At 40.9% G+C, this 19960-nt stretch overlaps 1 protein-coding gene across 2 annotated transcripts in view; it reads right to left on the minus strand.

Annotated features, from left to right (window-relative positions):
- Positions 1 to 6361: 6361 nt before the first annotated feature.
- The window catches only part of bach2b (BACH transcriptional regulator 2b), a 267716-nt gene continuing 254117 nt past the window's right edge, over positions 6362 to 19960 (minus strand). For both annotated transcript variants that reach the window (XM_080192633.1, XM_080192632.1), the window contains one exon: positions 6362 to 18167. In XM_080192633.1, the coding sequence (XP_080048759.1) occupies positions 17682 to 18167 (486 nt within the window). In that variant the 3' untranslated portion in view covers positions 6362 to 17681. The remainder of the gene's footprint in view (positions 18168 to 19960) is intronic.

The raw sequence follows: 19960 nt of genomic DNA on the forward strand, positions 1-19960 counted from the left end.
TGCCGGGGCGGGGGTGGTTAGCTGGGATAAACACATGGGTTATGGGGATAGAATCTGGGTGGGATTATAGTGGGTGCAGACTTGATGGGCCAAATGGCCTCCTTCTGCACTGTTGGATTCTATGATTCCAGCAGCAGCCGCTACTGAATTCTGCTGCTGCTTAGACTCCTCAGCTGCTTTCCAATCAATTGGCCAGCAGCTAAGGAGGGCAGGGCTTCCTACTCTCAGCCCATTAAGGCTACCCCAACCTAATATCACTGTGGGGCAGCTCAAGACTGACTTTTCAATTAGGTTATGGTGAACAATATAGCCCCAACCTCCCTGCCACCTGACCCCCCCCCCCCCAATTAAATTCACTCCCTGAAATGGAAGCATTCCAATCCTCCAAGAAGAGACAATTTTTCAGATGTCTCCGTTACCGTGAAAAGTAGCAAAATTTAGTAGCAAAATGAACTTAAAACTTTCTTCAATATGCTGGCTTTTCCCATGTTGTGTCCCTGATCAATTTTAAAGAAGGGTGTCCCCGCAGCAGATGTTTTTTGCTGCTTATTGCACCGCTGCATTTTCTGACTATTTTGAAAAGCAGGGCGGAATCTTCTGCTGGTCCCAGGATTGGGAAGAAAGGTGGGCGGAGGAGCTTAATTGAGCGGGAGGCTAAAACTCAGCTTCACAGTGGAGGGTGAAACTAATTCATTTTTCAGGGATGTTTGAAGGTGGGGCAAGCTTCTGTTTGCATATCATGCATGCTAACTAAAAGGCAATCTCACCAGAATTAAATTCCCTTTTCCAATTAAGTTATCCACCAGCAAATAATGCGTGCCTTCAGATTTATAAATATTGGTTAGTGGCACGCAGCAGATGACGTAATCAGCATGGAATCATAGAGTGCAGGAGGAGGCCATTCAGCCCATTAAGTCTACACCGACCATAATCCCACCCAAGCCCTATCCCCATAACCCCATGCATTTACCCCAGCCAGTCACCCTGACACTGAGGGAGAATTTAGCATGGCCAATCCACCTAATGCGCACATCCTTGGATTGTGGAAGAAAACTGGAGCACCCAAGGAAACTCACGCAGACATGGGGAGAATGTGCAAACTCCACACAGATGGTGATCCAAACTGGGAATCAAACCACGGTCCCTGGCACTGTGAGACAACAGTACTAACGATTGTGCCATTGTGCCGTCCAACTGGAGTTGGAAGAGTAACCACTGTTTTTCTTCCTCTTTGGGAAGCGTTGTTCATCAATTTGCTGATTGCAAACAAGTGGAAGCAGTCTAAGGGGGAGCGAGGCAGGCAGTATGAGACAGGGAGGGAAGGGGAGGGTGCAGGGAGATGTGACATGATGAGCAGGGATGATGGGAGAGATACAGTCCTAAAGGGACAGGGAGGATACTGGGGGATAAATGAGGGGTCTGGGCAAAGGAACCAGTCCTTTCCCCCCATATTCCCATTCCATCCTCATGGAGCTCCTCCACTCTTCCTCCCTGTTTTGGCCCTGCTTCTCAAGGCCCGCATCTTCTGGCCCCATCCTGTTGGCACTATCCGGCATCCAATCCCTCTGGTGTGGCCATCATGCCTGGTCCTTTTCGGTGGGGACCATACATGATCCTCGCTGGTGAAGACCTTAACTGGCGAGGGGGTAAGTACATGTGAACCTGGACAATAGTGTCCGGGACTGTCTAATTATATTTAAATTACATTTTAAATATTGGAATTGGCAGGGCGCAAAACTGATTTCCTGGCAGAACAGGACTGGTAACATCGCAAGAGGCAAAAAACCGGACGTGTACCTGAACTTTCACTTTTTGCCTGATCTTACCTGCTTGCCACGGTGACCAATGGTAAGATCATCTCCAGGACACCTCAGAAATGAACACCTAAGGATGACCTGGCTGCTGTGGTCCCCACTTTGTGACACCCATTGGCTGAAAGCCAGACAGCATTCCAGAAGTCTCAGAGAAGGGGATAAAATCAGGCATCGGGAGACAACCTCCAATGAAGACTTGACTGGCCTGCTGCGACCTGCGACCCATGATGATGGGAAAGGACAGGCGAGATCCATCTTCGTACCAAGGAGACTTTGAGTTCATCCATCAACATGAGCTCAGTGAATTGAATCCAATGACCTGGTCGTGTTCACCACAGCGGGTAGTATGTGTTTCTCAGTCAGCCTAGTTTGGGGAAAAGTTAACTTAATTTATCGTGTAAGAGTTGTTTCTTTCACTTGCAAGTATTTTAGTAAAACTAACTTTGAACAGCAGTCTTTTTCTTGTCTCATAAAGTAAGAGCACCTGGGTAAATGTGTTTTTGAGTAATAAACTGATCAAAGTGTCAGTATAGAATATTTCACAGGCAACACTGTCGATGTCTAAGAGGCAATGACAGAGTTGGCTAAGGATGTTATGGAAGGTGATAACTCACACATGCCAGCTGCTTTTTGAAGCCCTGAGTCTGTGGGAATAGGGAGGTGATCAATGTTGGCGGTATTAAAAGTGACAGTGAACTTCTTTGCCAGTCGTTCTTTCCAGTACTCCACTGGGGACAGATGCAGAACAGCCCAGTCTGTCATGCGCAAAATGCATCCATAAAGTGATAGATGCCCTCTTCAGAAGCGCAAATGATTTTGTAAAATTCAGTAGGGTAAAATTGAGTGTTGGGGAGCTGGAAGTGGGAATTGCTGCAATTCTGGGAATCCCACTGGCACAAGGAGCAATTGACTGCAGTGGGGGCATGGTGCTGACTTTATGAGATTCCCAGCGGGCACTGCTGTTTTTGTTTCATTGGATAAAAGCAAATTACTGCGGATGTTTTGACAAAAGGTTGTCTGGACTTGAAATGTCAGCTGTTTTCCCTCCCTACAGATGCTGCCAGACCTGCTGAGACTTTCCAGCATTTTCTCTTCTGGTTTTGGTTTCATTTCATCATTCTTGTTTTGGTGGCTGCATTAAATTCTACGTTTTCACATTAAAACTGCTAGTATTGTGATCCTCTGCATGGACCAATCTGAAATGAAACACATCCCACTTGCACAGAATGTACTGCACCGACAACATTGCGGTATCAGTGGCAGCATGAGCACAACACTGCCTGTAAAACACTGCATATTCCCGTGACATCGGGCACCCAGAAGGATATTGCTGCAGGATGTTACGCACTATGCTGGAAGCCAAATGCACTCTTAGTTTGGCAGGGATACATTGTCTTTTACTGACAGACTCTCCAAATGGGGGCAATGCCTTGCAAAGCACTCTTGTCGTACAGATACCAGTGAAACAAGTCAAGTCTCGTTCTGCAGACGCTGCTCAGATAGCAATCTTAGAGGGCTGTTAATTAGTGAAAATTACCTGCTGGGTTGCCAGATATGTTCCAAGGCCACAACTTCACAAATGATGCCCAAGGTTCAATCCTCCACATGTCAGCCAACTCGGGATGCCAATACTGACTATGTGATAATATAAATGGTGTATACATATGCCAACATGATCAGAATTAAGTGCAATGCCTTTGAATGCAACCATTGTAGCAGCTAGCAACATAATGAAAATACAACATAAATTTTATTTTTGCAATGATTAAACATTAGTGCCACCTTTGTGCCCCTAAAATGTCTCAATCTTTTTCTGGTACTATATTTAGATGCAGCCCTGACATCCACAGCTGATGTGGCAAGGAGACATATTTTGTCCCGTAGCCTGAGATGACTTTAGCAGGTGTCCTCTGGTGGTTTGAGGCCTAAAGGGCTGCAGGCTGCTGAGGGTCTCCTGGGCAGGTGCAGCCTCAGCAGTCTCACCAGCTGGGGACAATGTGGTTACTGGCAGAGTGGAGATGGAGAAGTAGAGTACTCCTGGAATGATTGGGATGAAGCTTCCAGTGTGCCTTCTTGCAATTCCTCCTCCCTAGGTACGCATGATGGCATCTTACTGATTCTTTGAGGAGAAGGGGAACCTGAAGGGAGGTTAAGATGCCTAGATCTGTCTCGCCTATCCTCTGCTGCATTGTACCCATGTCTAGTGTGATGGAGTTCCGGGGACAAGCGCATTTCTGGCAGCTACTGAATCTTGACGTCTAAGCCCTCCATGGCGGTTGCCATCTTTTCCATGGAAGAAGCCAAGAGCTCGCACGCTGGAGTCAGTACAATACTTGTAACATGGACATACTCATCCAACCTTCAGTTCAGTCCATGTATGGCCTTTGCACCTTTTCCAGACATTCCCCTGCCTCTCTCTGCACCTCCATCAGGTCTCTTATGGCCCAGTCCAGAGGCTCATCATTTGCCTGGGGTTCAGCAGAGGCCCATTTCTGGGAGTCCTCTGATTGTCAGAGATCTTGACTATTGGATTCTCTGTCAGCTACAGGAACATGTCTGTGATATTCTGACCAGATTGGAACCTCAACCCTAATCTAGTGTGTGAACTCACTAAGGCAAATGTCACTGCCCTGGTGGAGTGTGCAGGGGAACACCATGACTGTGCATCCTCAGAGATGAAGATGGTTTTCTGCCTACAAAGAACCTGCAGTGGAGAATATAAAGAATTAGCTCAAGTTAAGCACAGTCGTTTTGGCCATGTAAATTACCACTATAATCTTGTGTGTACATTAGTTAGCACACGATTAGAGGTGTCCCCAGTTGACTCTGTGGACACTTCATTGGCACACTCTTGGCCATGGTCCTTCCCCACCCCAGTACTGCAGCCTTCTCAGCTGGAGTGAAGAATCTGAGGTCAGAGACCCTCCCTATAGCCTTCTCTCGCTCATGCCGATTGTCATTCCTTTTGTCTTGCAGACAAACAGAAGCATTGGATGTTATTCAACAGGATCCACAACTGGTAAATGAGCATGCATGTCTATAAGATGTGTTCTCCTGTGTCCAACCTACTGAATGTCCCACACAAATCAAATTGTCTTACGGCTGGTGTGTCTTATAGAGCACGAAGTAGCTCTGACATTCAGCCCACTTTTCATATTTATTGCCTGGCTCTGCAATCCTAACTCCTGTCAGGTATCACTCTGCACTCACCACTTCCACAATGCTTGCTGCCCTTATGAATGAAGATTGCAATTAACTCATGCCACTTACCCTTATGCCATGCAACAGATCTGGTTCTACCACCCAACCTCTATTCCAGGTTGGAGGGTTTCACCCAGAACTAAGGTATCACGTTATTGATTGTGTGAAAGCTGTATCGGTATCCATGGTAACAGATTCATTTCCTATGTTTAAAAGCAGACATTGGTATTGAAATTCTGATTTTTCACCATCTAACAGTCAATTATTTGGACTTTGTTTTCTTCATTCTTTCATGGGTTGTGGGCATCACTGGCAGGGTCAACATTTGTTGTCCACCCCCAATTGACCTTGAACCGATTGAAATGGCCCAGTAAGCCGAGGGCAATTAAGAGTCAACCACATTGCTGGATCTGGAGTCACATATAGGCCAGACCTGGTAAGGACTAAAGGACATGAATGAACTAGATGGGATTCACAACAATCAATAATAATTTTATGACACTAGCTTTATATTCCAGATTAACCGAATCTTCTCATTCGAACAGCTGCCATGATAGGATTTGAATTGGTGGTCCCAGAGCATTAGGCTGGGCCACTGGATTACTAATCGAGTTCTATAGAAGAGTAATTTAGATTCAAACCTTAATTCTGTCCTCACAGATGATAATCATGATGTGGAGATGCTGTTGTTGGACTGGGGTGAGCACAGTAAGAAGTCTCACAACTCCAGGTTAAAGTTCAACATATTTATTTGGTAGCACAAACTTTCTGAGCTCCTTCTAAGGAGCGACCAGTCCAACTTACCCCAGTCCAATGCTGGCATCTCCACATCCTCACAGATGCTGTCATACCTGTTGAGTTTATCCAGCATTTTCTGTTTTTATTTCAGGTTTCCAGCATCCACAGTATTTGGTTTTTATTTATCTGTGGATTACTAGTCAGGTAACATTACTATTACACTATCATTTCTCCCAAACTAACTGCAGAAAGATCTGAAAATTGAGCTGTTAAGCTTGATGAGCTGCTTCATTGAAGCACTGGGCAGAATTTTACTGGCACGTCCGTCTGAGGTTCATGCGATCCCACCTGAGGCCAACAAAAAATGCTATTTTCAGAGCCTCACTGGCCCCCGGAATCGGGGCAGGCGTGCAGGTAAAATTCCGGCCATTGTGTTTGTATGAATACTGCAATTGTAAAGTCAGCTGGATTAGGTGTACAAGAAGCTAAAGAATGTGGCTGGAGTAAAGATTGTGCTTGCTATTTCTCCAAATATTATGCCAGCATAACACTGGGCCACATATTTTAAAAATAACTGGATCATTTAAGACAAAAGTGTGTATCTTTTTAATTGAGCGTATGTTGATTTACTCATGGTTGGATTGTGTCCATGAGCTGGCCAAATGCAATTACTATACAATACACTTAACATACAGAACTCTTTTATGCTATGCAATGATATGTCATTTATTTGAACAGAAATAATGTCAAGACAAAATTTTTTAACACTAGCAGTTCAACTGAAATTTTTTTCACAATACTGTATTTACAGTGATTTTTTAAAAATTTTTTTCTTTAACAAAAAGGAAGCGTTTACACCTATCTGATAATGACAGTAAAAACACCATAAAGAACAGTCACCTGGGATAAAAAATAACTCAACTACAAGCTTCAGACCCAAAACGTTGAAATTATGCCATGAATCTACTTACTACATTTATCCCACACAGAATTTGTGTAAAAAGTATGTAGAAAAAACACCTGATGATAACAGTCGTTGACCAAGTATGAGAGGTACGGAGCAATATACAGGTAGATATGTGTCATTCGAGAGAATATCTCTCGCTGGTGAGACAGGGGTTGTCTTACCCCTGCCCCATATGTACTATTTCCATCCCATCATGAATATGGCCTCCAGAGTATTCCATGTTACATAAGGCAAGAGTGAAGGTGCATTTGATTCCAATATGATTCTGGAACAAACTGCCTGTGACACAGTGGGGCCTTCTAAGTAACACATCCTGTTGACCATTTGTTTTTTAAGTCACTTCACCTGTTATTCAAAATTAGATATAAATTCAGCAGTTGTGTATTTTTATACATTAAATAATACAGGTATTTAAATTAGCAATGCATTTTATCATACCACATTAGAGAGGGATGAAATTATCCTCACTGTCAAAAAAGTTATTTTAAATGTAACAAATTTACACTGAATTGCCATAGTATAAACAAGAATTACAAAACATTTTGGTGAGATTAATAGGGCATTGATAATGGATGAAAAATTGCAGCAATGTCACTTGGTAGTGACAGTATTTTAGTTTTGTGACGGAGAAATTAGCTCATGTAACTGTTGCTTTGAGGCAAAAGCAAATATGCCAACCTCACAAACAGCATGAACCTGGCAGGCATTTATTCTCCTAAGAACATGTGATTTTCTGATACAGCACCGTTATCAAGCAAAAATCAACAAGCAGCGCTTTATTTAAAAAATGACATTGACTATAATACTTATCAAATTGAAGGAACAAGATTTCCTAATGGTTTTTTTCTCTCAAGTATTCCTTCTGTTATTGTCTGGATTTAAATACCGCGCTGGTAAATTATACTTATGTGTGTAGTGGTATTTGAACGTCTGATTACAACCCTGTACTGACTTCCATTTATCCAGTGGGTACTTTGTAAACTCCCTTGATCTGGCAGGAACTGGGAGGAATCATAAGCCATCCAGCTATTTTAATGTTGCTGTTAATGTTTGGGTAGCTGATCTGCTCACTTGATGCAGCCTCATAAAATGTATTCAAAGTACTTGAAAGAACCCTAATGGAATTTTAATAACCTATTGAGCAGGGCATCTGCTACCAAGGCAGCTGATGAAACCTTATGGGAAAGAAATATAGGCCCAGTAAAGAAATTGTCAAAAGTTTCCTTTGGTGGGCCAGTAGGAAAGTTTGGGTTGCTTTTATCTGAGGTCCCACTACCCCCAAAACCTATTTAAATCCACCTGAAATTGCCCCCACTTTCCCCCTCCCGTGACATACTCAGCTGCTGGCCTCAGTCATCTGAACTCTAGGGCCATAAACGGGCGATGCCTGCTTCGAGAGCTAAGCTGCACTACTGCCGGGACACAGGTGAAGCCAAGCCGGTGAAATGGCTCCTGCAGCTCCCAGGTTAGCATCCCAACAAACTAATTTGGCAGCGGGATGGGAACCTATGTAAGGATTCAGAGCAGGGGAAATCAAGAACAAGAGAAAAAGACAGCAAGGAGAATAAGAAAAGGGATAGGTAGAGAAATCAAGGACCAGAATCAGATAATGAGACAGTTAAAAAAAAGTAGTAGGAATGGGACAAATTAGCAATGCATTTTATCATACCACATTAAAGAGAGGGATGAAATTATCCTCACTATCAAAAAAGTTATTTTAAATGGAACAAATTTACACTGTTATATTTGTAAACAATGTAAAAGATCTAGCCTAAGGTTTTGTACATGAATACTTGGAGCATTCAAAATAAAGTGGATGAATTGGAACACATAGATGTAAATGGCATGATATAGTTGAGATGATGGAGACGTGGTGCTGAGGTGATCAAGAATGGGAACTAAACATTGATGGCTATTCAGTGTTTAGGAAGGACAAACAGAAAGGAAAAAAAGTAGGTGGAGTTGCATTGTTGATTAAAGAAGATACTGATACAATATTGAGGAAAGATGTTAGCACAGACAATGTGGGATCTGTATAGGTTGGGTTGAGAAACACCAAGGGGCAAAAAATATTTGTGGGCTTAGTATATAGACCACCAAACTGTAGTGGTAATGTTGGAAGTAGTATTAGACAGGAAATCAGAGATGCATGTGTTAAAGGAACATCTGTGATTATGGGTGATTTTAATCTGCACATAGATTAGGTGAGTCAGATTAGTCATTGTAGAATAGAGGAGGAATTTCTGGAGTGTTATGGACCAACTGGTTTTATGGACCAATATGTGGAGGAACCAAAAAGGGAACATGCCATTTTGAATTGGGTATTGTGCAATGAGAAAGGATTTATTAGCAATCTAGTTGTGAGAGAAACCTTGGTGATAAGTGGCTATGATAGAATTCTTTATCAAGATGTATAGTGAGGTAGTTGATTCTGCTTCCAGCATCCTAAATTTAAATAAAGATAAATATAATGGTATGAGGCATGAGTTGGCTACAATGGACTAAGAAAACGTTACTGAAAGGAAGGACAGTGAACACACAATGGCAGAAATTCAAGGAATGAATAGGTGAAAAACAAAAGTTGTGTATTCCTATTTGGCACAAGAGTGGAAAGAGAACAGTGGCCAAACCAGGGCTTGTAAGTGAAACTAGAGATAGTATTTGATTCAAAGAAGCATAAACATTGGTAAGAAAAACCACTGGACCTGAGGATCAGGAGCAGTGTAAAATTCAGAACAAAATTCAGCACGGATCAATGGATTATGAAGGGAAAAATTTAGAAGGGAAAGTAAGGTAGCGGGGAATATATAAACTGATCTTAAAAGTTTATTTCTATATGTAAAGAGAAAAAGATCAACAAAAACAAACGTAAGCCCCTCAGTCAGAAATGGGGGAATTCATAACAGGGAACCAAGAAATGGCCAAGGAACTAAATTCGTACTTTGCTTCTATCTTCGCAAAGGAAGACATGAATAATATGCTGGATGTTCTGAGGAACACAAGTTTTAGTAAGGAGTTGAAGAAAATCAGTATTAATAGAGAAATAGTTTTGGGGAAATTAATAGGATTGAAGGTGGATAAATCTCCAGGGCCTGATAATTTTCATCCCAGAGTACTTAAGGAAGTGGCACTAGAAATAATAGATCCACTGGCTATCATTTTCCAAAATTCTTTGGACTCCAGAAATGTTTCTACAGATTAGAGGGTAGCTAATGTAAACCCACTATTCAAAAAGGTAGAAAGAAAACAGGGAACTTTTGGCCAGTGATCCCAAAGTTGTTAGTAGCAAAGTTGTTAGAGTCCATTATCAAGGAGTTCATAGCACAGCATTTGGAAATCTGCTGGAATTCTTTAAGGATGTAACTAGTAGAGTTGACCTGAGAGAACTGGTGGATGTGGTTGATTTAGACTTTGTGAAGGATTGTGACAAGGTCTTACATTGTAATCTGCTACATAAAGCTAAAATGCATGGGATTGCGGGTGGCGTATTGGGATGGATTGAAAGCTGGTTAGCAGCCAGGAAGCAAAGAGTTGTAATACAAGGGTCCTTTTTTGATTGGCAGGCAGAGACCACTGGGGTACTGCAGGGATCTGTGCTAGGACCTCAACTGTTCACATTATATATTAGTGATTTGGACAAGGGAGCTAAATGTATTATCTCCAAATTTGCATTTGATACAAAGTTGTGTAAGAGGATGAGCTGTGAAGAAGATGCAGAGGTGCTTGATTTGGACAGGTTGAATGAGTGGGTATAGCCATGGTAGATGGAGTACAATGCGGATAAGTATAAGGTTATTTGTTTTGGCAGCAAAAGTAGGAAGGAAAATTATTATTTAAAAGAGTGTAAGTTGAGAGAGGTGGATACTCAGTTGCTAAAAGTAAGTGTGCAGGTACAGCAGGCAGTAAAGAAGGCAAATGGTATTTAGCCTTCATAATAAGAGGATTTGAGTATAGGAATAGGAATGGTTTATTGCAATTGTATAGTTCATTGGTAAGGCCACATCCAGAGTAGTGTGTAGGGTTTTGGTGTCCTTATTTCAGGAAAGTTTACCGGGCTGATTTCTGGGATGGCAGGACTGTCATATGAAGAGAGACTAAGTTGGTTATATTCGTTGGAGTTTAGAAACGTGAAAGGGAATTTCATAGAAACTTTTAAATTCTAACAAGATTAGACAGAGTAGATTCAGAAAGAATGTTCCTGATGGTGGGGGAGTCCAGAATTAGGGATCACAGTTTGAGGATAAAAGATAAACCTTTCAGGACTGAGGTGAAGAGAAATGTCTTCGCTGGAGAATGGTGAATCTGTGGAATTCACCAACACAGAAAGTAGCTGAGGCCAAAGCATTGTGTGATTTCAAAAAGAAATTATGTATAACTTTTGGTGCTCAAGTGATCAAGGGATATGGGGAGAACGGGGAATCAGGGTATTGAAACTGATGATCAACCATGATCAAAATGAATGGCAGAGCATTCATGGGCTGAATAGCCTACTCCTGCTTCTATTTCCTATGAATGTTTCTATGTATTCTGTGTTTCCTGCTGCTTCTCAGGAATTAAAAATTTCCCTTTGGAGTGTAAAACATGTCAGTCCCTAGAAAGCACACAGAAAGTGATGAAATAATAAAAAAAATGTTGAAAATAGAAATCGAAAACGCTCAAAGGACAATGAAAGTTGTTCAGCGTCTGAAAAACCAATTCAAATTTCAGCTGTGACCACGAAACAAGCCGGAATGCATGAGGCCATTTTGTAGGACTATAGACTAAAAAAGAACAAGAATTTGAATTTAGAAGCACAGAAAGGCTTATGGAACAGAATGAAGCTATTCATTCCATTATGTTCATACTGCATGAAGAGGACCTATCCAGTCTAATTCCACATTGCAGCTCTTGGTCCATAGCCTTGTAGGTTACAGCATCTCAGAAGTGTTTCTTAAATGTGATGAAGGTTTCTACTTCTATTATCCTTACAAGCAGTGAATTCCAGACTACACATAGTTTCTTTTTTTATCATATGATCAGTAGGACCCTTCAGATGGTGGAGGTATATCGGATGGAGTGTTAATTGGTGGAAGATTGGATTTTCCCCCTCTTCATTTGAAAAGAAGTCCCGCTGCAGAGAGCTGGCCATCTGATTGGTCTACAGCTCTGCAGTCCCATCAGTGTCACCTGGAATCATGGCAACTGCTGAGACCAGGCAGTCTCGAGGTTCAAAGTGCCAAACGCCCAGGAAATTGCAAGGGGGAGCCTTGGGGCAGAGACTGGAGTGAAAGGTCCCACATGGCGGTGGGGGGAGAGGAGGTGGGGAATTGTCACTGATGATTTGCAGAATGACTGGACTGGAAAGGAGGGGGGAGGGGGTGGTAGAAAAACCTGATTGGGAAAGACAGCAAATGAGAGGGGGCACTTTCCCCTCCCTGGAGCCCTAGGAGGGTAACTAGATGTACTTCCCCCAGTCTTTCACCTCCTACTGGTTTCAAGATTGTAGCCAGGGGAGAAGTAGTCCTTAGCTGGCCATTAATTGGCCACTTAAGGCCCACGTTTGGTAAGTCTCACCCAACCCCTGTGAAGCTTCATACTTGTTAGAGGCGGGCGAGTAAGTGGTGAACAGGGCACTCATGGAAAATTGCAGGCTCTCTACCTCCAAATCCACTGGCAAGGCCCCATTAAATTCTGCCTGATAAAAATGTTGTTTCTATGTTTGGTTACATTAACTTGTATCTAGTTAGCACTGCAGGTTAACTACTGGGGAGTTGGAATGTGAATCATGCTGTTCTAGAGACCACCTGTGATCAGACTGATCTTCTTTTGTCCACTTGACACAATTAGAATAAGTTGTATTTATATAGCACCTTTAAACATAGTAAAAAAACACAAGGCAACAATGAGAACAGGTATTGTTGAGACCTATAGGCTGAGACGTTGCCCTGTAGAAGGCTCAGGAGGCCTTTACACAACAATTGGTCTCTTGTGATCATAAGCTAAATCCCACAGAGGCCTTTCCTAGCATACTAGCCATTTAACTTTTTTAACGAGGCATCTATAGCCACTTTTAAACAAACAGAAAATGTCACATTATACTTAATTTTCATTTACATTGGCACATTGACTGGCCGATGTTCCAAGGGCTTACTCAAAGAACAACTTTCACAAATCAGAACTTTTTTTATAAGTCAGTTTGTGGTTGGCTAGACAGCTGGTTAGTGAGGCAGAGTGATGCCAAAAATGCAAGTTCAATTTCTGTGCTGGCTGAAGTTATTCTCAACCTTGCCCCTTGCCTGAGTTGTGGTGATTCTCAGGTTAAATCACCACCAGTCAGCTCTCCCCCTCATAAGGGACAGCAGCCTATGATCATCTGACACTATGGTGACTTTACCTTTATTTGCAAAGGAATTTCAATATTTTGTTATCCATTGATTTTTGAACATAACCAATTAACTCTAATGACATTGTCAACGTATATGTTCAGAGAGGTTACTGAGGTTGACTGCAAGGAAGCTGAACTAATAGCAACAGGGACACAAACTCAAGAATGATTCAACATCATTTTTATGCATTAAACATCCATTCTGCTGACTTTGCCAATCTTAGCTGCTATTGAGTTCTACTCTTTGTACTTCCTGGAAATACCCAAATATCCACGTTTCACCAATCATTCCACTGATGTGATTGGGTTAAAATTCAATAAATCATCCCAACAAGCTGGACTTTAATATGTAACTTGTGATTGGTTGAGAGCCAATTTTAAATGATGTAATCCAAAGTCTAAAGTGTAGACAGTGGTTTAGCAGAGCCAGGGGAACAGCTATTACAGATATTGACAAGATTTTGGTACCACAGAAGACTGAAATAAAACTTTAAAAATAATCAAGCCAAAGTACTATATACTCAGTGCTAATTTAGCGCTAATTCAACTCAATCACAGTATTAGATAGAGCAGCCATTCCAAAGCAATTACTTGGATGTCCACCAGCCAGATTTTAAAAAAAATGGAATTATTTCTTGAATTGACATGCCGTGCTTGCATACAGGAAGCATTCAAGTATTCTATATATTTATTCTACATATAAATGTATATATAAATTAATTAGTATCACTGTTACTCAATGCTTTAACAAAACATTGCCATTCATTTTTATTCCCTTCCTCACTGGTGGGTATTGCCTCTATAGTAGGATATGCCTTCACAAATGGCCATCATTGATAGCTGAGCCTCAGCACTGAGTGTTGATATGCTTTTTGAACACACATCTAAGCCTGATCATATCATAGTGATCCATACGGATATACTAGAATTGCTGGATACCTATCGGAACTGGTATTTCTGGTCGATTTCCTTTCTTTAAACTAGGAACACTGAAGTTATCTGTAGTTTTCTGGTCAGTGTCCCACCTAAGATAAAGTAACTGGGAATGAAATTGGATATGCAAGTTTGTAAAACATTTTTGTGGTCAGACTGCTTATTTAGGAAGATGGTGGAATCTAAAATTGCAAATAATAAATTAAAAATGCTGAAAAGGATGAAGAATTGGGATCAGCACTTTTAGTGGGACAAATTCTCAAAATACTAGATATAATACTTTGGTCGGTTTATAAAATGCAAAAATCTTGTAGAAGTATATTGTCCATTGCAGTTCAAAGAAAATACGGTCTGTTAGCTTTTTAGACAGTAGAAATATAGATGCTCAAAAAAAAGCAGCAACTTAAATTCCAATTTTTTTTTGAAGAATCAGAATTTGGCCATGAGTCCTGTAGAAACTGGTTTTACTGTTTTCTGAGATAGAAATTGCATTGTTCTCTTCAGCAAAACTTTGATGTACTGACTGCTGTGTCAGGAATGCTGCCCAAACACAAACAAATTGAACATCTTCACAAGGTGGTTCATTAACAAGAATTTGTTAGAAAGCTTGGGGAGCCTATAGTTCCTGTTCGCTTTCTCCATGGCAACACCTTGGTCAATAAGAATCAACTTGCCAACCTGTCAGTACCCTTTTCTCCTCTGGTATCAATTGTAATTATTTGAAATTTGGCATTCTTGTGTTTGTCCTGATGGGTGCAAGATGACAAGCTTCAGCAATATTGAGAATTATGTTGGACTGTACACAGCAGATATTATGCCTCCAAAATCTTACAATATTTACATAGCTGAAAAAACAGTATTAAACTATTTTGAGGGCAAGTTATGATGGGAAAATTTGGTCTGTTCCAGAATCAACTTGAAATAAAAGAAGGCACCTTTAGATTATGAACAGAAATACCTAATCTGACTTCTATAACTAACTTGTCAACAATATATAACTAAATGAAATGAGGTTGTCTGGGTACTGTGTAATACAAGAACACTCGGGAGATAAATGATGTTTCCCGTTAATCACCTGATAACAGTTTTGTTCATAACAGGATTCAGAATAACAACAAAAAAGTACATGTTATATAATCAATTAAGCAAATATGCAAACTGTTTACTGCTAAATTATGGATACTAAGCTTAACTTTCCTGAAGCATAAAAAATGCTGTTTGAGCAGTGGTTTGAAAAGCACAAGCTTGACCATAGATTTTTTTATAGTTCACATTTCCTTTCTCTTGGAAACTGGAAGTATTGTCTAGCAATAGTGACTGCTAAACACACCTAGCTGCATCAGAAACAAAAGTTGTGTGTTCAAATAAAACTTGGTAATAAGATGAAAACTGATACTTGCAAACATCAGTCAGGACAAAGGGTTATTTTGCTTACGTTCAAGAAAATGAGGTTATTTTTTGAATATGCGAATAAAAATTTTAAATACAGTGCTCTGAATTTTCTAAGGATGTTTGGAGTTATATTTTAACAGCTGCAACTGTTTATGGACTAAACAGTAACGGCAGTTCCTTGGTACAACAGTTAGTACCTCAATAGCTCTGGACATGCAATGCAAATTAAGGTCCATGAATTTATTTCCTCATTTGATCCTTAGGGAAATGGGACTTCTTTTTTAAAAATCTGTCCAATCAGTTTCTAACATTTTCTTCACCCAGCTTTAACTACCTGGTATTCTGCACCTCAACTACTTGAGGCTTCTTACTTGGGCAGATTGTTACTCTCAGTCACAAGAGAATGCATTGCACACCAATGTACATTATCAATTCAGCCCAACTTGGTGCTCTTACAATTGAGCCCAACTGGGAAGAATAATTTATCCGTTTTGCACTGTGTTCAATACGTTAGGGACAGAGATCTGTGAAATGGAATGCTTTATTACTTTGCAGTGATGGCACCTTTCTCCTATAACTTCTTTTACCACACCTTGCATCTGTACATTGCTTTCCATGACTGCAGGATGTCCCAATGTGCTTCACATCCAATGAAGTACTTTGGATGTAATTTGCTATTGCTAAGGCAAGGAGGAACAATTTAATTTCAGTTACTTCCTTGCACTCAAAAGTGAATTAGCTGAATGAGGGCTTATTACTGAGTCATCTCTTTTCACTGGATTTGAGTATTTCAAATAGCAAAGACAAAAATTTTACCTGGTTCACTTGAATGCTCTTTTAGTACAGCAGGAATTGCAAATGTAACACAAGAGGGACAGCTCAATCTACAGATGGCTTGTGCAGTGGCTTTACTGCACTATCAAATGAAAGTTAACACATCTGTACTTGAGGTTGCCTACTTTGTGATTACCTCAAATAAATGGCTAGTCTTATAGAGGGAGGGAGAAGTCTAACAGCAATTTGGGTTACTTAGGTACTTATGCACATTTAGTAAGAAAGTGACAATGGCAAGGATGTTAGAAGCGTATGAATTTGAAAATTATGCAAAACAATTAAATGTTTACCATTCTTAAAAAGTTTGTGTCTAGAGTATTTTAGATTCATTGGCTCATGCATTTATATCCATCCACTTCAGTGTTTAATCCACTCTCCAAGCAAAAGTTCTTTTAGATGTTATTTTAAATCCAGTTAATCGTTAACAGTTAAAAATGAAAGTATTGGTGAATACTAAGAGCTCAATTTACAGAAGGTGGTACCAGTCATTCTATGCTAATTCTAAGTGTGTTAGGTACTGGCTGTCAGTGTTTGGTTAAGCATGGAAGATGCATAGCCTAACAATATCTTTCTGAATACCTCTTCTATTTTGTTTTTAAACATAAGTGTGCAGTGCACCAGGTAGTAAAGCAAAATACCCAATGACAGAGTTGCAAGTGACAGTTTTGACCATCATTGTTCTACATTAGCAATTATAACAAATCTTCCCTGCTCAAAAGGCACCTTTCAAGGCAGTGCCAGAGATGTCTTTTCATATTAATTTACATCAAATACACATCAAATTATTATTTTTTTCCTTACAAAGAAGTACAAAGAAGGTGATATTGCTCAAGTGTGAAAACTTAACTGTCTAAGTTCTTAAAAGTTTCGGTCAGATTCTGCAGAAGGTAAAATGGGAATGTCATAACCAGATACTTTGTACAATCCAGATGGAGAGTTCCAGTATTCTAATGATTAAAACAGAGGATGCAGGAGTAGGCTACAGTATGTAGATGAAAAACCATCTCTAATGTGTACTGAGTTATGTCGAATATCCAGAAGATTTCCTGAGTTGGTGTGTGACGTGGGCCACCGAGCTTGCTGAAAGACTACTGAGCTGCTTATTGGGTCCTTCAAGGTAAAGTGAGTTGCTGCCTAACCCATTTCCTTTTGAGAATGAAGGCCAAAATCCTACTAACAATAATTAATAATCATAACAAAATAACAGCATCATCACTGTCAAATTCCCTGCACAAGCAAGGTATAGCACCATTGAGGATAAACCTCAGCTGTTCTGAGGAGTAATACCTAAACAGAGTATTGCTGCAGTTTAAGACTGTTGTAGTGTGCATCAGAGAAAAAAAAACATCAACAGATGAATTTTGCCTGCATCCTGATTAAGTGAACCTCCTGCTTACTTTAAGGGAAACAAAAAAAAGGTGGAAGAATTAAACAGTCACTAGGTGCAATCTTTCCTAGGCTGTTCATCAGTTGTACATTTTTCAGTCATTTCCTGGCAGAAATCTACCGTCACAGTTTGACTGCATTGTTCAAGTGAGGGCCCCCTTTCCGAACAGGTTCCTTGGTCGAATAGCCCTTGCAGATTTCCTGACGTGCACACTTCTGTGTTGTGATGAGGTGACCACTGGTCTTGATGCTGAGACCCTCCTTGCTCTGAGCAGCATTGCATACCATCTCCGACGGACTGCGTCTTCAAGAACCTCTGTTCTAATCCAGCAAGGGGCAAGGTGGCACTACCTGTGGCTGCAGCTTCACCCATCGGCCTAAAGACTGGACAAAACTTGTGCAATGACTGTATCTGCTCTGGGTTTAACTGGACATCCCCACACACTTCTTGGCAAAGGCATGAGAAATTATCCCACAGTTCTCCCATACAAGCATTCAGCTGGTTCCTTTCTGTCAGTAACTTCTCTTTTTCACACAGCTGAGAGAAACACAGAAAAATGACAAGTTATGAAATGTAGACTCAGTTAACAGCATTTGTGCTTCTTAAAGGGGTACATATTATTGCTGCTTAATGTCTAGTAATGTACCACAAATGTAACCTGAAAACAAGAATTTTAAACTAAGATCTAAGGTAAACACATTAATTCGGTATCTTTTGAAACAATAACATAAATCAAAGTTGGTATTGCTTACTATAGTTCCATGCTTAACCAAACAGGTGAGGTCAGTGAGGGATGGTTAATCTTTTTCAGGCAAGCTTCTTTCCCTCCTCAGCATGTATCATCTTTTGATATCTCCACAGTTTTGCTTTAAGAATCATAGAATCATATCATAGAATCTCTACAGTGCAGAAGGAGGCCACCCAGCCCATCATGCCTGCACCGCCAACAATCCCACCAAGGCCCTATCCCCACGTATTTACCCTATTAGTCCCCCTGACAATTTAGCATGGCCAATCAACCTATCCTGCACATCTTTGGACTGTGGAAGGAAACCGGAACACCTGGAAGAAACCACACAGACACATGGAGAATGTGCAAACTCCACACAGACAGTGGCCTGAGGCCAGAATTGAACCCGGGTCTCTGGCATTGAGGCAGCAGTGCTAACCACAATGCCACCCCGATGAATTCATGTTCTTACACCATAGGGGAAATAAAAGATTCAGGGAATAATTTTGGGAACTGTGCCATCACAGCTCCTTTTATGCTCCAAAACCCAAAAAAATCCTTTGAGAGTTCTTTGGCTGAATGCATCATCTGACATGGCAGTGAGCTACACAGATCAAGAAGGCCTGAGGTTTGCTTCATGGTTTGTGGTGAGTTAATTTGCTTCAGCAGGATCATTGCCTTCCCAGTTGGTGACTCTGAGGTAAAGGCGTGAGAAAAATCAGTCATAGTTCCCTCAATTGCTCAGCTGCATGGTCAAAGCACCTACTGGTGCTTATTATCTTGGTTCACACATGAAGAATACTGCTTGGCTGACTGTTACAGAGTGTGGTAAATTGGTACATGTCGTATTATAAGCAGCAGATTGGTTTCAGAGTTCAAGAAACGTGGACAGTTGGACATTCTAAAAATGTTCCTCAATATTGCTTAGCTGCAACCACGAGAGCAGAACTGAACAACGTTATGATAAAAGGATATATCGAATAGAAGAGCAAATACAACAGGATGCCAGGAAGAACAAAATAGCTTGCAAACCCCACAAAGTGCCTGAAGCATTCAGGTGGCCGGAATATGTGTTGCACTGCTGTAGCCAAACTGAGGAGTGATGGTTGCATATTTTAATAGTATTCTTGAAACATCTTTACAATCCTTATTTTTGCTGCCTTCACATTCCAGGTTGTTCACAACTGTGACGGATATAGGTCAGGAAATAGTCCATTTCTGGCTTCAATGCTTCTCTGTAATAAGTTCCACCAGAAGCTACTGCATCTAATTATATTTCTCGGTGAAACGTGCTCAGTGGGGATAATGTGTTTGCAGTATTACGCATGCTGGCTTGAAGGCCTTCATTACCAGAGCAGATAGCTTCAAGAGCTAGTCAGTAAGTAAATTTTAATGTGGTATTTGTTTACAAGATTTAGGCTGGGGTTCTCCAACCTCACCCGCAGCTGGGGTTCTCTGACCCCGCTGCAGTGAATATACACCTGATTGAATGCCAAATTCTCCCTTCTTACTAGCAGTGGTGGTGGGGCATGCAGCATGGGAGAATTCCAGCCTAAGTACTATTCATAATAAAATATAGCTATTACAGCATCAACTTATT

This window comes from Carcharhinus amblyrhynchos, chromosome 7 (assembly GCF_965287045.1).
Source record: "Carcharhinus amblyrhynchos chromosome 7, sCarAmb.v2.hapA, whole genome shotgun sequence".
Classification (NCBI taxonomy): domain Eukaryota; kingdom Metazoa; phylum Chordata; class Chondrichthyes; order Carcharhiniformes; family Carcharhinidae; genus Carcharhinus; species Carcharhinus amblyrhynchos.